The sequence below is a fragment of the Xenopus laevis genome, chromosome 1L (genome assembly GCF_017654675.1).
Source record: "Xenopus laevis strain J_2021 chromosome 1L, Xenopus_laevis_v10.1, whole genome shotgun sequence".
Classification (NCBI taxonomy): Eukaryota; Metazoa; Chordata; class Amphibia; order Anura; family Pipidae; genus Xenopus; species Xenopus laevis.
Genome location: NC_054371.1, coordinates 63,478,983 through 63,496,251, shown reverse-complemented (window position 1 = coordinate 63,496,251; position 17,269 = coordinate 63,478,983). Strand labels below are relative to the sequence as shown.

At 37.8% G+C, this 17,269-nt stretch overlaps 1 protein-coding gene across 3 annotated transcripts in view; it reads right to left on the bottom strand.

Moving 5' to 3' along the window:
• Positions 1-16,450, bottom strand: part of LOC108699497 (type II inositol 3,4-bisphosphate 4-phosphatase) — a 308,688-nt gene extending 292,238 nt beyond the window's left edge. Inside the window, exons 1-3 of one of the 3 annotated variants that reach the window (XM_041589702.1) lie at positions 16,144-16,450; positions 15,828-16,052; positions 7,813-7,857 (exon numbers count right to left, since the gene is read on the bottom strand). In XM_041589702.1, coding sequence (XP_041445636.1) covers positions 7,813-7,857; positions 15,828-16,052; positions 16,144-16,153 — 280 coding nt within the window. In that variant the 5' untranslated portion in view covers positions 16,154-16,450. The remainder of the gene's footprint in view (positions 1-7,812; positions 7,858-15,827; positions 16,053-16,143) is intronic. The other 2 variants (XM_018231625.2, XM_041589710.1) reach the window with 2 other exon arrangements.
• Between the last annotated feature and the right edge of the window lie 819 nt (positions 16,451-17,269).

Here is a 17,269-nt window from a genome sequence, read left to right as displayed (position 1 = left end):
GAAATTCATGAATTTTTATGGATGGCAATAATTTTTAAGAATTTGTGCTAGAATTTTGTCATATCTCATGTTTTGCTGAAAAAATAAAATGTGTTTTTTTCACCCCAAAACACCCATTGAATCATATGCTTTTGGCTAGGGATACACTAAATCCACTATTTTAGGATTTGTGTGAATCCCAAAACCTTTATGAAAAATTTAGCTGAAGACTAGTGATAGGCAAATATGTGGTGTTTTGCTTCTCAGAAAAATTTGCGAATTTACTGAAAAATGTGCAAAACAGCAAAAAATGTGTGAACCGCATAATCCGCATTGAAGTCAATGGGCGTCAAAATATTTTTGACGTGCGACAATATTTATTCATTGGACAATTTTTTTTTTGTTGTGGTGGATTTTTCGCCAGCAAATTTTTGCTGCAGTTTCATGTATTCGATGGCAGCGAAATGTGGAAATTCGCAGCAAATCCATGACTGGTGAATTTATTCACTCATCACTACCGAAGACCAATCTGAATTCGAACCATAATTAACATATGCATATTAGGGCTATGAAAGGAGAAAGAACTGCTAAAAATGTTTTTACTTTCTTGTTTGTGTAACAAAAAGTCAGTTAATTCAGTTTGGGCAGGCACTTGGATTCAGCCAATCCAAATCCTGCTGAAAAAGGCCAAATCGAATCCCAAAAGGAATCTTGAATTCTGTGCATCCCTTCTTTTGGCACAAGAGAAAATGGGGATAAAAAATACCCAATGACTTAAATGCATTTGGCACAAGTAAAAACATGAGAAAAACCGGTACTGGGCCAGATTCAATTGAAAGAGAAGAAACTTCTAATTCAGTTCTGTTTTTTTCCCCATAGACTTCAATAGAGTTTTCACATGATAAACTGTGAAATATTTTTCCTGAATTGAAATGCAACTCAAATTGAATCTCGTCCACGAGTTTTATCATGATAAACCTTTTTCTCACTGAATTGAATATGGCCAAGTGCAAGAAAGACCCATTGACTCCAGTGCATTTGGTGCAAGAAATAAATAAGGTGAAAAACCTAATGACTCATTTCACAAAATGTCCCCATTTCACATATACTGTATTTTGGCAAAGTGAAATGAGGCAGTTCACTCATCACTAGAAATAGTCGCACTGCACTCAAGGGATTTAAAAGTCGCTAAGAAATTTAAAAAAATTAACAAAGACAAGAAGTATTTTCTTGTGTAGAATACTGTTTCCAATTATGCCTTGTGCATACCTGTAGCTTTGCTTTGTCCATATAAGGTTGATTCATCAATATAAAAGAGTAGAGCCAGGCACTCGCAGGTTAAACTGCAATACTTTTAATCACACTACGTGTTTGGGCTCTACTCTTTATTTCAAAGTATCTTTTTTAATCTGGTGACTGATTCAGACACTTTCTGCTGGAAAGATTTTTGCTTGAAGTGGGGGCTAAAGCAGTGCTGAATAAATGGGACATAATTGCAATGTGATTGTAAAAGAAATGCAATAAAAATAGAGCAAATTAAATTATTTCTAAAATTATGATAGAGATTGCGCTGATTGCCCTTTAGCTAGACCTCGTTACTGGATTTTCTGCTTAGACTTTACAAAAACTCTAGTTTGTGCCACATTAAAATAGCAATATAGGTTATTAACTTAGTGTGATGGGGCAGTAAAGCATTTACAAATGTATGATGATGACTCAGATGGCTAATAAATCCACCAGTTCATGGAGCTAACCATGTATTAAAAATCACGTCTGCAAAATGAATATACATCAGTGCAGGAAATAATGAGGAAAAAAAATATTGCTTTTTGTGCTGTTCCAGACATGGAGAAAAAAAACAAATGAAAGGTGCATTTTCTTAATGCTCTGCTACTGTGCATATCATGTACAAGCATTGTGCAGCACAACAGTAGTAGTCAATAATCCATTTAACTGAGGATTTGCTGTGGCCAACAGCCTTAATATTTAACCAGTGGCATGTTGATTTAAAATTGATTTAATGTTCTGCATTAGGTAATTTTCAGCAGTTACAGACCTCAATTGGAAGTATTGGAAAGTTATGTATTAGAGCAATTGTTGTCTCTAAGTATGGTGCTTTTTCTTTTTAGATTTTCTTATATTTGTAATCCAGGTATTTTGTGTTGATCTCTTTAATACCACGTTGGGCGTGGGCAAATTTTACCCGTTTCGTTTCGCCAAAAATTCACCTACAATTTATTATCTGCTCATACATACTAGAAAAATGAATACATTGTGATATCAACTCCAATACACACATGCCCAAGCCTGAGGCAACTTAATTCTTTCTACTTTGACATTGTTTCCCCTGCCAACTTTTTATTGTGGTAGAATCAAGTCAGTAAGCCAGTCAATCAGTAATGTCTATGGTCAGCCAGCCAATCAGTAATGTCTATGATCAGCCAGCCAATCAGTAGTGTCTATGGTAATCAACTGCATCAGTTCACACTAGGCAATATCATATTATATGACTTTGAGGGACAGATGAAGGAGCAGCAAGTTTTTTAGAGACTTCAACTTACTCCATGTTAAAAAGTAGATAATAATACAGTCCTAAAATTTAAAGAACATATTTCACATTTACATTTAATGAAAAAGCGGACTGCTAGGACTGGATTGGAATCAACCTTAAGAGTTATACTGACGAGCAACAAGTCAGATTTGTTTCTATGCAGTCACAACTAAGATTATATCTATATACAATCAGGGTCGTACTCAACTAGCAGGACACTGGGAAAAAACATCATGGGTCTGGCCCTTGTGGGCCCTGCTACCCCAGACCTGCTCCCTGCCTTGAGTGCTGCACCCTTGCCCTTGTGCCAATAATGGCTACAATAAGAAAAGGTAAGTGAAGGGGGGTTGTGGCTGGGGAGGCCCCAGAGGTAGTAGTCCCAGAGCGCCCCAGACTACCCAGTCCGATACTGTATACATTTATATTTAAACTGGGATTTAAAGGGGAGTATCCAGCTGAATGGCATCAAAGCCTTGTGCAATAGTATAAATGAATTGCATCAGATTTGTAGATGGCTGAAAGTTTGCATGATGATTCAATCAAAATGAAATACAAGGCGTGTATATTAGGTAAGTACTAGACCCAATTTTTAAAGGGAAAATATACAAACCTGGATCAAGTTTAACAGCGCTAAAACCAAAGCAAAGCACCATGGGTTTTTTGTCACAATTGTCTCCCAACAGGTAATTGAAGCTGCTCCTGACTGTAATACTGGCAATGCCAACAACAGACACAACACAAGGTATGGCATGGACAACCCTTACTTGTGGTTCATTCATGCCTAGTAATTGTATTATGTCTTCTATATAACTTGTGATTAACTTAAAAAGCTTATTACACTGTTCTGTACACAACCACAAAAGGACCAAACACTGTAACCTAACAAATCTATAAAATGTTCAGAGCATCCAAGCACCAGATCTTCCTCAGTGACTAACTGAAACATTGCAGCTCACCCCATCTGAACTCATTTTAAAACCATGAGTGTTATTAAACTGAACAAGAAGCCTGATATTAAATTCTGCCTTTATATATACATTAATAAAAGCAGTGGCTCTCACTGCAGCACAAACGCGCATAAACGAAGTTACAACATGTTCTGGACTGTAACTTTCATGTACATAAAATGAACCAATTTATTCTGAACAAAATTACACAGGAAAATAACATGGTGCTTTTATTTGATTGCTTTTTAGAAAAGCTGAAAGCTTCCGGCCTAACCTTGTATTGGTTTCCATAACCTTGCGTTGGTTAACAAACACTGTAAAGAATAGGGATACAAGGCAAATACTACAGAAATACTGACTTATACAAAAATTTTCCCAGCAACAGTATATCATTCATTTAAAAAAATATTTAATTGGGTTTTGAAAATTATAGATGGCATAATATGAAATAACCTTTAATAAATGCCTGCAATGTATTGTAATATAATATAGGCTCATTTAATTGTACCCATTATAAACATGGCTATTACTTATGGCCTATCTATTACCTACACCCACCCATTTGGGTCACTTTTCCTTTTGTAATTAACAATTACATACTAATACAGGTATGGGATTTGTTATCCGGAAACCTGTTATCCAGAAAGCTCCAAATTATGGAAAAGCCACCTCCCATAAACTGCATTTTATCCAAAGAATCCAATTTTTATAAAATGATTTCCTTTCTCTCTGTAATAATAAAAGAGTTCCTTGTACTTGATCCAAACCAAGATATTAATCTTTATTGGAAGAAAAAACAGCCTATTGGGGTTATTTAATATTTACATTTTCTAGTAGACTTAGGGTATGAAGATCTAAATTATGGAAAGATATGTTATCCACAAAAATCCTAAGCATTCTGGATAACAGTTCCCATACCTGTACCAGAATTTGCAGAAAAAAATGCAGCATAGATGGATAGCTACAGCTTTTGAAGAACCCTGGATTTGAAACTCATTTGGAACCTATGATAGAATTAGATCTTGTAGAATTTAAGCACTACTGCAGGATCATGTTAAGATGTTAACTTTGATTTATATAAATACTAGTTCACAGAATCATAGAATGATCCTAGAAAATCAACCTCACATCAGCCCAAACACTGACCCACTTTAACCTAGAGTTCTGCTCTTCAGAAGTCTAAAGCTGGTGAGTTCACATGTGATTAATTCAATCAACTCAAAGGAGGACGTCAAATTGGACTGATTCAAGAATGGGCCATACCATTTGATCATAGGTACTCCACTAACCAAGTTAGAAAATGTACCATTTAGCTTTCTTTCTGTATATAATCTTTTAACCATGTAGAAATAGTACCACGAACACCAACAAACCTTAGAAAAGCAAAGATTTATGTACTCATATTTCTACTGTACATTTTGGGATTGATTATAATATATGCAATTTGAAATACCGCTCTGTAGAAGTCCAAGGAACTAATAGTAAAATACAATTAGGGATGCACCGAATCCACTATTTTGGATTCAGCCGAATCCCCGAATCCTTGGTGAAAGATTTGACTGTATACCGTACCGAATCTGAATCCTAATTTGCATATGCAAATTAGTGGCAGAAAATGAAAAAGTGGAAAACTTCTTTTGTGACGAAAGGTCACGTGATGTACCTACCCGCCCCTAATTTACATATGCAAATTTGGATTCAGTTCGGCCAGGCACAAAGGTTCACCCAAACCCGAATCCTGCTCAAAAAGGCCGAATCCTGGCCGAATCCTGAACCGTATACTGGATTCGGTGCATCCCTAAATACAATAGAACTTTGTCACAACTGAATATCCATGCTGGATCCTATGCAGTCTGGTTTTTTGCCTGCACCCAAACTGCAAAGGCCAAATGACACTACTCTATTAGTATTCTGCTGGACTAATCCTTTGCTTTTGATATGATTGACCATTCCAGTTTAAAGCAAATTCTCTATTCTCTCGGCATCTGGGATCAATTTTCTTCCCTGGTTAAGATTAATGGTGTGGTGCCTCAGGGCTCTTTATTTGGTCCTCTGCTTTTCTTCCTGTACACACATTCTTTAGGAGACTTAATTTAGCCTTAAATATCACAAATATGCAGATGATATCAAAATATATCTAGACACCTCTTAATTAACCTTTGACACTCAGACCTGCTCTATCTGCGACCTAGTGATCTTAGTGAAAATTAAACTCATGGTCTTCCCACCAAAACCTGGCCTTTCACTTCTTTTACCATTACTATTTATGGAATCACATTAATCCTGTTATGCAGAAAACCCTAGGTCCCAAGCATTCTGTATAACAGGTCCCATACCTGTAGTTTACTAGTAAAACAATGCAAGTAAAAAGTGAGAACCCTCAATAAATAGAAATAGTATAGTTTTAGGGGACTTTGAAAATGCAAACATGTTCAGATTGTAGTACAAAACGCACAGACTAAATAAATTGTCAGTTAACACAGGACAGGGCATATGGCTAATCTACTACATCTTTACTCAAAGTAATGAAATGGTACAATGTAAATTTTCTCAAAGTATTTGGAAGCTCTAAGGTTATGAAACCATTATCGCCTATGATCATTTGCCTAAATTCTTTCAGCTGAGCAAATAAATCACAGTGACAAGGAGCTAATTAGATTCAACGTTATGAACTTAGGTTTTAAAATTATCCGTATTCTTCATCAAGAAAGACATTGGTGTATGTTCATATTATACATGTTTAAAAGGAAATCAATGACAAGTCAGCAATACCAACGGTCACCCAGATATTGTAGTGAAAGAAATATAGATTCACAGGTCCCTTCAAGAATGTACGTAGTACATGACATCACTAAAATAGAGTCCATAGAAGAATTTTTTAAGTAACTTAGTAAATGGTATGGAAGATTAATAACATAAATACAATTAAATAACTGTGGCAAAGGTAAAATTATTTACAGTGATATTATGTTTTTACACAAATGTATATTGCGTGCATATCCACACAGAGCTTAAAACAAATTACGATTCATTTTAAGGTTAAAAAAAAATTATGTGAGGGCTGTAAAGTTGAGGAATTTTCAGTTTTTCAGAAGAAACATTTGATTGTTTGAATAATACATAGGATGGCATTTTAGCAGTATATACAATTAACAGTATTTTTTTTCACGTACAGGTATGGAACCTGTTATCCAGAATGCTCGGGACCCGGGGTTTTCCAGATAATGGGTATTTCCGTAATATGGTTCTTCGTGCCTTATGTCTATGAGAAATTCATTTAAACATTAAATAAAACCAATAGGCTGGTTTTGATTCCAATAAGGATTAATTATATCTTAGTTGGGATCAAAAACAAGCTACTGTTTTATTATTACACAGAAAAAGGAAATCATTTTTAAAAATTTGGATTATTTGGATAAAATGGAGTCTATGGGAGACAGCCATTCCGTAATTTGGAGCTTTCTGGATATTGGGTTTCCAGATAAGGGATCCTATACCTGTATTAATGATATAAAGTTATTTTGTGCACAAGAGCCTATTAACACTTATAGACATCATTCCCAGTACTGCGTGGGTCACTATATTTTTTTTTGGGGGGGGGGGAGTAAGCGTATCAAATACAAGAAAATATAATAAAGTAATTATTTCCTTTGGGGGGGGTTAGACACACAAGTAAAAAACAAAATCTCATCCCAGAATTAACAAGCCAACTTTAGTCTCTAGAAGGGCAGCATTGTATTTCGGGAGTTGTAATGAACTGATCATCTTTTTCCAGTGCCATTCCACCTATACACAACTCACTAGGGATGAGCAAATCTGTGCCGTGTAACGGCGAAAAAAAACGCAAAACACATTGAAGCCAATTGGAGTCAAAATAATTTTGACACGCATCAATTTTGATGAAATCGACAATTTTTATGCGCACAACAATTTTTGTGAATTCGTTCACTTGCGGCGAAACGTGGAACTTCACTGCAAATTTTACATTCAGAACAGATCATGGTTAGTGATGGGCGAATTTGCGCAGTTTCGCTTCGCCGAAAAATTTGCGAATTTCGCGCGAAATTCGCGAAACGTCGAAAAATTAGCGAAATCGTGCCGGCGTCCGTTTTGGACGGCGGCGCCCGTTTTTCCGATGCCGGTGCCGGTTTTCGACGCCGGCGCCCGTTTTTTTGCCGCGAATTTTCGCGGGCGTTTTGCGAATTTATTCGCTGGCGGCGATTCGCACAAATTCGCCGTGAATTCACGCCTGGCGAATAAATTCGCCCATCACTAATCATGGTCTAAATCTCATTTGCATACAGTAAGTCAGAGTAGAGTCAACAAAGTTCTTACCAAGAGCGAACTCAAGCTTTGGGTCAGCCAAAGTTTTCTGAATCCCTGTGGACAGCAAAGAAAAGAAAACAGCAATTTAGTAATTAAAAATAGAGATTTCACTGAGGAGCATCTTATTAGTCTCACTGTATAAATTTTTGTTAGACATACATTCATATTTCATTTTCTGGCTGAGCAGGTTAAAGGAGGAAATTTCGCTCATATATATAACTTCTAAAAGGAAGAGAAACGGAGCTGCCTTTGTAGTAATGCCTGAAGTACAAGACTACCTTCAGCCTCTGACAGCATATTGAACACATGACTGTCTTTTTTATTTTAATAGAGACTGCTGTGTCCAAAATTAGATAATAATTGTGAATGCATTTTACCTTCTGGGCAGCATATACTGACAGCACTACAGAACAGAAAGACATACATTATTTTTTTTTTTAACATGAGTTCTTCTGCAAAGAGGTATTTTACAAAAACATGAAAAGAAGCCCCCTGTGGTGAAAAAAAAGAATATCTATTTTTCTATTACTTTTTTTTTTGCAAAATCATCTTTTTAATGTAAATTTGCCAAAAAGAATAACTGAAAGTATACAACCATACATTTCATATTGTATGAAACAAAATAAAAGTCTAATAGCACCTTTATACATCAACAATAGTCAGCAGGGGGTCCGTTTTGTATTCTGTGTACTAAGGTATTCTTTTTACATTATATGCTTGCCGTTAAAGAGCTATGATGTATTCAGCAGCAGGAAGGGTCTGCAACTGGTTGTTCTGTAATGTATTTAAAGGGAAATAGATCCATGGGAGGAGAGGGTAATTCTTACAACATACTTGTAAGGTTCCATCATATATTTACCATCCAATTATGGTTTTCATTTCTTCAATGGGATATTACTAACTTACAGAGAGTCCAGAGAATGGCAACTAAGATAGTAAAGAGATTATATACATAAATAATTTGTATAGTGCTTCAAGCTCCAAATTGTACATTTTTTGAGGGTTTAACTTACCCAATGCATTGGGGGATCCAGGTGCTCATACCTTAAGCCTTCAGCGCAGGAAGGCACTGTGACAGAATATCAAATGAAAAAGGTTGGCACAAACTGGATCACTCTCCACGATGTAGTTAAAAAATGTATTTATTTAGAACAACAACATCCCAAATGCCTTACGCGTTTTGTGCCTTTTGGGCACTTAATCATAGGCTATGATTAAGTGCCCAAAAGGCACGAAACGCGTAAGGCATTTGGGATGTTGTTGTTCTAAATAAATATATTTTTTAACTACATCGTGGAGAGTGATCCAGTTTGTGCCAACCTTTTTCGTTTGGTATTCTAAGATAGTAAAGACTATGGAAAGTCTCAGGTATGAAGAAAGACTGGCCAAGTTGGAGTTGAAGAAGTGCTTAAGGCGGAATAATATGATAGATATATATAAATATATAAGGGGATAATACAATAAACTTTAGTGCTTCTAGGTAGTAGGTCTTTCCAGTGGACCTGATCATAAATTGGAGTGGAGGTTTAATTTTAAGGGTTTATAAATGCCATTTTATCAAGTATATATAACATTTCTGCAATTAAAGAGAAGGAAAATTATATCCGAAGAACCCTGATTTGAAAGCACTCCCATTTGAACTAAATGCAAAACAGAATTATTTCCCTGTTAAGAAAGAAAGGGCAGGAATGCAGTAATACATCAGATTTGGGTGATGCCAGCCTTCAGCTGATTCTTAATTTCACCCTTCCCCCAGGCAAAACACTTGGCAACCTCTCCATGCTTTCCCCCGAATATACCATCCCTCTGATATTGAGATTCATGTCTCCATCATGTCTGTGAAGGTTAGCATTCATCCAGGTCACAATTTATCTATAGTAATAGACTTCTGAATTGACAAAGACAGTTGGATGACTAGCTAAACGTCTTCAAGAGCAAAAAGAGCAAAAAAATACAGCAACTCCAGTTGATTTTGACTTATTGCTATAGATATATTGCCATCACATCTAGATGGACGTCATGTCATGGACGTAATGTCTGTACATTCACAAAAGGAAGGGACAAGCAAACTGGAATGGTGACAGAACCAACATTTCTATGTGTACATGCAGCTTTAAATTAAAGTTTAATGGAAATCAATATAGGTGTTTTAGCATTTTGTGTAGAAGATTATTATTGGGTAGAAATGTTGGCTTGTGGGTTTCTTTCCCCTGTAATGAAGGCTACAGGGACTGATAGCTCTCGGAGTTAGGAAGAATATTTTTCCACTCTGATGAGAATTAAACATGACTTCAGAGGTTTTTTTCTCCCTCTACATCAACTAGAAGTTAGTATCAGCTAGTAGCTAAACAGGTTTCATTACCATGTTATGATAACCTTTAAAGGAGGCAAAAAGTTAAATTGTAGTTAAAATAATAAGGATAGTATTAATTATAAAAAATATCACTTATACTGATCATTAATGAAAAGATGGTAATGCCAAAGATGCAATGAAATAACCTTCCAGGCAGATAGCACCCCACTTTCCCTCTGTGTACAATTGCTTTAAGTAAAGATGCCACAGAGTGATGTCATCATTCCCACCTCACGATGTGTTGTGTGATGTTATCAGCGTCTCCTTTTGGCAGTTTTAATTGGGATTACGGCACATGGTATTTTGATATCAGCGTTTTGTGGCTACCGGCCCAGAAGTGCTTCTGTTCACATTCAGACAAGTCCATGTGCAAATACCGAAAAGACCCACACTGGTAGCCATCAATCATTACCTTGCCACACAGATAACCACAGATACACTTTTAATATGTATTGTATGGCAGGATGACAAACTAAAGTGAATACTAAATTCTGGGGGGTGTTTTGTTCCTGTATGTCAAATGGCCTAGTTACCTATCATTTACAGAAACTGTGGGACAAATAATTTGAAGTGTTACAATGTTGAACAACAACTCCTCCTATTTTTGTATTGCCTTCTTTACAGCCATTATATATAAGGCAGAAGTTCATTACACAGTGGAAGAAGCAGGAAGTGGAATTAAATTATTCCCATCTACTCCCATAATGATTATCCACATTCTAAGGTAGTGCCCTGGCATAATAATGAGTTTACTGGGATGTACCCAAAGGACAACAGTCTAATTAATTATTTTCCTATTGCCATGGTGACTATTCTCAAGAAAAGAGGAAAGTTCCTAAAAAGACTCTTAAAGGGATATTGTCGTGGGAAATCATGTTTTTTCAATCCCACTAATTAATAGTGCTGCTCCAGTAGAATTCTGCACTGAAATCCTTTTTTTAAAGCAACAACCAGATTTGTTTATGTTTAATTTTGAAATTTGGCATGGGGCTAGACATATTGTCAGTTTCCCAGGAGCCCTCAGGTCATGTGAATTGTGCTCTGATAAACTTCATTCACTCTTAACTGCTACACTTTAATTTGGAGTGATCTATCACCCCCTACCTTCCCTCCCCAGCAACCCATCAACAGCCTATCAAAAGAACAGTTGGCAGCTAACCAGATAGCAGCTGACACCATGTCAAGGATTAGGTAGGGGGCGCTGTGGAGACTGATTGTCCTTGAGGCAGGGGCTAAATGTGCCTAGGGAAAACATAAAGAGAAGGCAGGAACAGGTTGGAGAGGGCAACTATTCAGACTGGAACGGGTGAAGGGGAAACAGGATGGAGAGGGTGAAGGTCAGGACTGGAACAGACTGGATAGGACAGGATGATGAGGGTGTAGATCGGGGACAGACTGAAAGGATGAGACTATTCAGACTGGAACGGGTGAAGGGGAAACAGGATGGAGAGGGTGAAGGTCTGGACTGGAACAGACTGGATAGGACAGGATGATGAGGGTGTAGATCAGGGACAGACTGAAAGGATGAGACTATTCAGACTGGAACGGGTGAAGGGGGAACAAGACAGAGAGGGCGAAGGTCAGGACTGGAACAGACTGGATAGGACAGGACGGTGCGGGCATAGATCTGGGGGACAGGATACAGAAGGAGACTGGAGCAGAAGGAGATGGCGGGAGGACTAGAGCAAAAGGAGAGGGAGGAAAAGGCAGGGAAAGATGCAGAGCGAGATGAGGGGTTACAAGGTACAAGGCAGGGACAGGAAGCAAAAATCAGGAAAAGGCAAGGCAAGGTCAAGGCAGGGAAAGGTTTGTAGTGAGAAGCAGATCAAGATACAGAGTAGCAAGGAAAGCAGGGCAAGGTTACAATTCAGAACAGGAAGTAGGAACAGACAAGGCAATGTCAGATCAAGGTCAAGGCAGAAATAGGTTAAAGGCAATGTAGAGGTAAAGGTTGGACTGGAGGCAGAACAGGACAGGACAAGGCAAGGATGCTAGAGCTGAAACCTTTAGCTAGTCTGGGAAACAATGCTTCGGCAAGGAGTGTTTGGAGGGCTAGTCTAATAAAGGACAGAGTCAGCCCTTATTGGCTGACTGCAACCAATCAGGCTGGGCTGGGGCTGCAGAGGCCAGGAAACATATAGTGAGCAACCCTACATGCTGCTCACCTGGCCCAATGGATAAGGCATTGAGCCAGAAACGCCAGAAAATTGCTGAAGGATTTGATTGCAATGCTAACATTGTCCCCAAGTGGTAGTGGTTGATATGAGAATAGCACCAAAGCAGGAAAACCTCTGCTTGGGGGGCTATTCTTATGTTTACCACAACCCATGTTGTGGTATAATACAATGGGAACAGGAAAAACAATAGCTGTCTCAAAGCAGTTCCATCCTGAAGTGCTGGCTCCTTCTCAAAGCTCAGGATCACCCCCACATCAATATTACAGCTAAAAATTGTTGGTTCAAGAATAACATTTTAAATAGTAGAGTGAATTATTTGCAATGTAAACTGTTTAATTTAAAAACAAAAAGTAAACCATAAAAATCATGACAGAATCCCTTTAACATTGGTCAGGAAAGCCATAATACATGGTTGTTGTATTAAACTAAACTGACGTATAATGAAAATATAGTAAATAATGAAAGTGTAAATCTGATTCTTTACTGGAGTTTGCAGAAATAGCACCCACTTCTGTTGGCAAGAATACATTGCACAGAATGACTCAGTGCTGGTCAGCATCAAGGATGAATCAAGGATGAATACTATGAAATAAATAATCTCTGTGCCATTCTTTAAATAAACAAAGCTGACAAACGTCTCTTTAAAAACTCAACAGATTGTAAATGAGGTAGAAACTATGGAGAACAGCTCTCTGGGGGTGATGAGGGCTGCATTTCAACAACAAATAGAGAGCTTTACTTATTTGCACTTGATAAAGTGATGAGGCCCTCATGTTCTATCTGTAGACTGTTTGTGTATTCGATAAAGCAGGAATGGGCACTTCTGACTTAAAGAATAAATCATGAAATTGTGAAATGAGGTTACATTCCCTTTACACAAGATGTTTCTGCAGGTGCAATGCCAAAAAGTATAAGCCTTTTCCCAGGATCTTCATGTTTCTTAATCACAAACCACATGAAACAATGAATGGCTGGATATACTATTTTGTCCTGTCATTTGTACAGATTTTATGGCTTTCAGTGTGCTAAACACCAAGATTGGAATATAAATATATACTCAGTATAATTGTTTCTTGATAAAACTGTCCATTGTATGTATATGTGTGAATATGACTGGGGCAGTGACTTATGTGAATGATGAATAATTTCTATAAACTGCAAGGCAATACGTTGCCTTTATATAAAGAACAATGATAATTATTGAAGAAAGTAAAGAAAACTAACCTAAACTAAAAGAAATGATAACTATCCATGGAAAAAAACATCTTCCAAAAACCAACTATTTATCCCTGTCTTCTGGATTATTAACAAGGCTACTGGGGAGTCGGCTGCACAAACCCAAACAGATGAGAACTTTATAAATAATTAAACAATGATATTTACAGAGTATAGTGATGCAGGTTCATGGGGTATATATGTATATATAAAATGTCAGGCACATAGAAATTGATCTGGGAAGGTTAAAGGCATACAGTCGCCATGTATTTCCGAAATTTGTTTTATAAATCAAGCAAACTTTATTTTTCACGTTAGTGATCAGCCTTTATGTATCGGTGTATTTTAAAACTTCAGCAGTTGGTTTGTTATTCTCTTCCACTCTCACACTACCTTTGTAGTAAATGTGCCTTTCAGATAAGGATAATTTATGCACCCTCATGCAAACATAAAAAGTGCTAACACTTTCTACAAGCAAAGCAAATTACATATATTTTTTCAACTCCACAGTACTTTATAATTATTACACTTTGTTTTTAGGTGTTAGCAAATATGTGTCTAATATGCAAGTGTGAACAGAAAGAGATTTTAAGAAAAGAAAGAGGTTTACAACCCAGGAACTGGTCCGATTGCCATCTTGGAGTCAGGAAAGTTTTTTTTCCCCTGAGACAAATTGGAGAGGCTTCAGAGGGTTTTTTTTTGCCTTCCTCTGGATCAAATAATAGTTAGGCAAGATATATAGACATGAAAGGCTGAACTTGATGGACATGTATCTTTTTCCAACCTAACTTACTATGTTACCAACCAACATACACAGAACCACTGGAAGGATGAAGTAAAGAAGTATCTATAAAACAGGTGCTATTTATTTTCAAACATACACTCAACGACATGACTAAGTGTTTTTAACAATATTTCTGACTACACAATTGCTCCTGATTTACAAGCAGTCTTTTCTATCTCAGGCTCTGTATCCCCTCATCCGTACAAATTACGTGCATGAAGGAGGCAAAATGCTGCTGAACTGGGTTGCAAAATGCCTCACGGCATACAGATTTAATAACAGATTGCAATTACACAAAACCGTCAGACAAGTTGTGTACTGTAGATACTGGATACAATGAGATTGGACCCTTTAGCTTGATGTCTGTCTCCGGCTGCCAAAGTGTGTTGCTATGGACACCGGATAAGAAGTAGCGAAGACAGAATTAAAACAAAATGTGCAGGGGAAAGATACAGTAAACGTGGGGAAGGAAATAATTACCTTAATTTAGTCACGCATATGCTTGCCTGGGCTAAACTTGTCATAAAATAAATATATGCCAAGGCTGAAAAGCTGCCAGATTCTATACAGCCAGTGTAGTCAACACACAGGGGAGAAAAAGAAAAACGGATTAGTACTATGTCCACTTTGAAGCCCTCCCTTTTGAAAATGTGCCTCCCTGGATGAGGATTCTATTGCTAATCAGGTTAGAAAAGGTCACAGGAATCAACTCTGTTCCGAGCTGTGACAAATGTGGTTTTTCTGAACACACAGCAGAAGATGTGTAGCCCAGACGCTGCATTATGCTTTGTATCCGGAATGAGCTAAAGTACCGTAAGGCTTTATTGGATTACTACCTGCGCTATTCTGCCGATTGGGAGGCAGCTTCCTGTAAAATCTTGTTCTGGCTGCAGTGAAATTTAGATATTACACTGCCTGGAAATAAGAGGCGTAGGTGGCTGTAAGACAATACAATGGATGATGAGATGGTTTAGATGGAATTCTTATATATTTTGAGATTTCTCTTTGGTTTAAGTGGAGGCATTATTACTTTATACAAGCCCTGCTGATTTTGCCCCTAAAAGTGTAAAGCCCCAGATTAGGGAAGAACATGAGAGCATCTTGGGTCCCAGAAAAAAAGCCAATGAGAAACTTTGTAGGGGTCCCTGCAGTTCTCCCCTGCAATGTCTGATCATCCTTTGCAAGAACTTCTCTCTGTAGACTTGTATCCACTGAAACGAGCAGTTTTTATTCCACACAAAAGGTGTGCTGTGTATGTTTGTGACAGCGCAAGCTGTTTTTATCCCCATTCAAATAATGTGCTATGTGGCAAGCAGAAAGCAATCAAGGTTACGCTGATCATCAGTTTAACCAGGAAGATGCCAAGGCAGATTAGAATCACAATGCACTAAAGATCATTTATCTGAGACAGGTTAAAGGTGCAGTTTACAAGTACAAGAACACACATACATCATCACATTCAGGGAATGACATGCTGCTAAGATCTTGCACTTACTTGCTGTGTCTTGCCCCAAAGGATTCCCCCCTTCAGCAGGTAAAATTAGATTCTGGGCTACATCCAAGGCTCTTTCCTCTTTCATTTCCATTATTAATGCTCTGACCAGTGTAATTCCCCCGCACAATATTTCAGAGTTTGCTTGATTGAGTGCCGCTGCCCGAGATTCACAGTCTACCGTCTGTGTTGCTTCAAGGTAAAGATCTTCCTCTTCACTGAAAAAATCTGCAGGAAACAGCAATACAGTTTCAGCTACCTAAACAGTGAAAGGGCAGTAGGATATCACATCAGAAGTGATGCTGTGCTTAATACAGACCATTATACATTTATCTTCCCTGTCAGTGGAGCGCACACACCTCGAACACCTCTCCAGAATCAATCCCCTGTTGCTTCCCGTTCAGTGTGCTGCAAAGTCCAAGCTCCACAGCAAAGCTCCCAAAGCAATTAATGCATTGAAAAACTAGGTGGCAGAATTAGCAAACTGAAACGTGAAATCCTTCTCTAGTATGGATCTCGCAGCCCAGCTGGCAGCTACTGAGGCTGCAAAGTTTAACAAGAATTCAATACGTTAGCCATGGCAGCAGTCAGCAATCTGACAAAGGGACCAGTGGGACTCACTGAGGGGAAGGTGTCCATCATCTCCTCTATTAGACTTGTCTTTTATGCTAAGGCTTCCTTCTATCCATGCCACAGCGCAGCTCATCAGTTTGTGGAAATAATTTAGGATGACACAGCTTCTTAGTCAGTAGGCAACAGGTTGTAAATGTGGGATCTGCAGACCTCATTACTGCCCATGGTGTCGGTTGCTATTATGACTGATAAAGGTCCTAATTGTTTTCATGACAGACCTTCTGGGAAGACTTTTCTAAGCTCTACTGAAAACTCAGGAAGTAACATTTTTTTAAAAATGGGTTCTCTTTATTGCTAAATCAATGAGACTTATTAAGCACTTGAAAAATGTGTATTATCGGGGTCTATATGTGGAGCTAGTGCTTCTCAATTCCATTCAAGGAGAAGAACTCCTGTATATGTATGAACATATACAAGGAAATATGAGCTGCCATATTGCTTGCTTGTGCCAATGAATTCTTTATAGTTTATAACAACAGCAGCAGTGTTGTATTCCTAGTGCTGTCTATATAGCATGGCTCAACCAAGACCAAAACAAAAAGAAAATTCTGCACATTTGGGTAAATGCAAAGCTTCAAAAAGGAGAATAAGCCAACATTTATACATTACTACATATATAGGGGAAATGAAATCAGGATATGCCCTGATTACAAACTGGACAGGTTTCTCTTTTATGGATCTAGCATGTAAGTGAATGGCTCAAGAAACTATAATGTCACTGTGGCCGGCTTGTCATTTGCCCGGAGACCAAGGCATATTACTAATGTAATCTAAAAGTAGGGAAGAGAATATGTAAATGGACAATCCTCTAT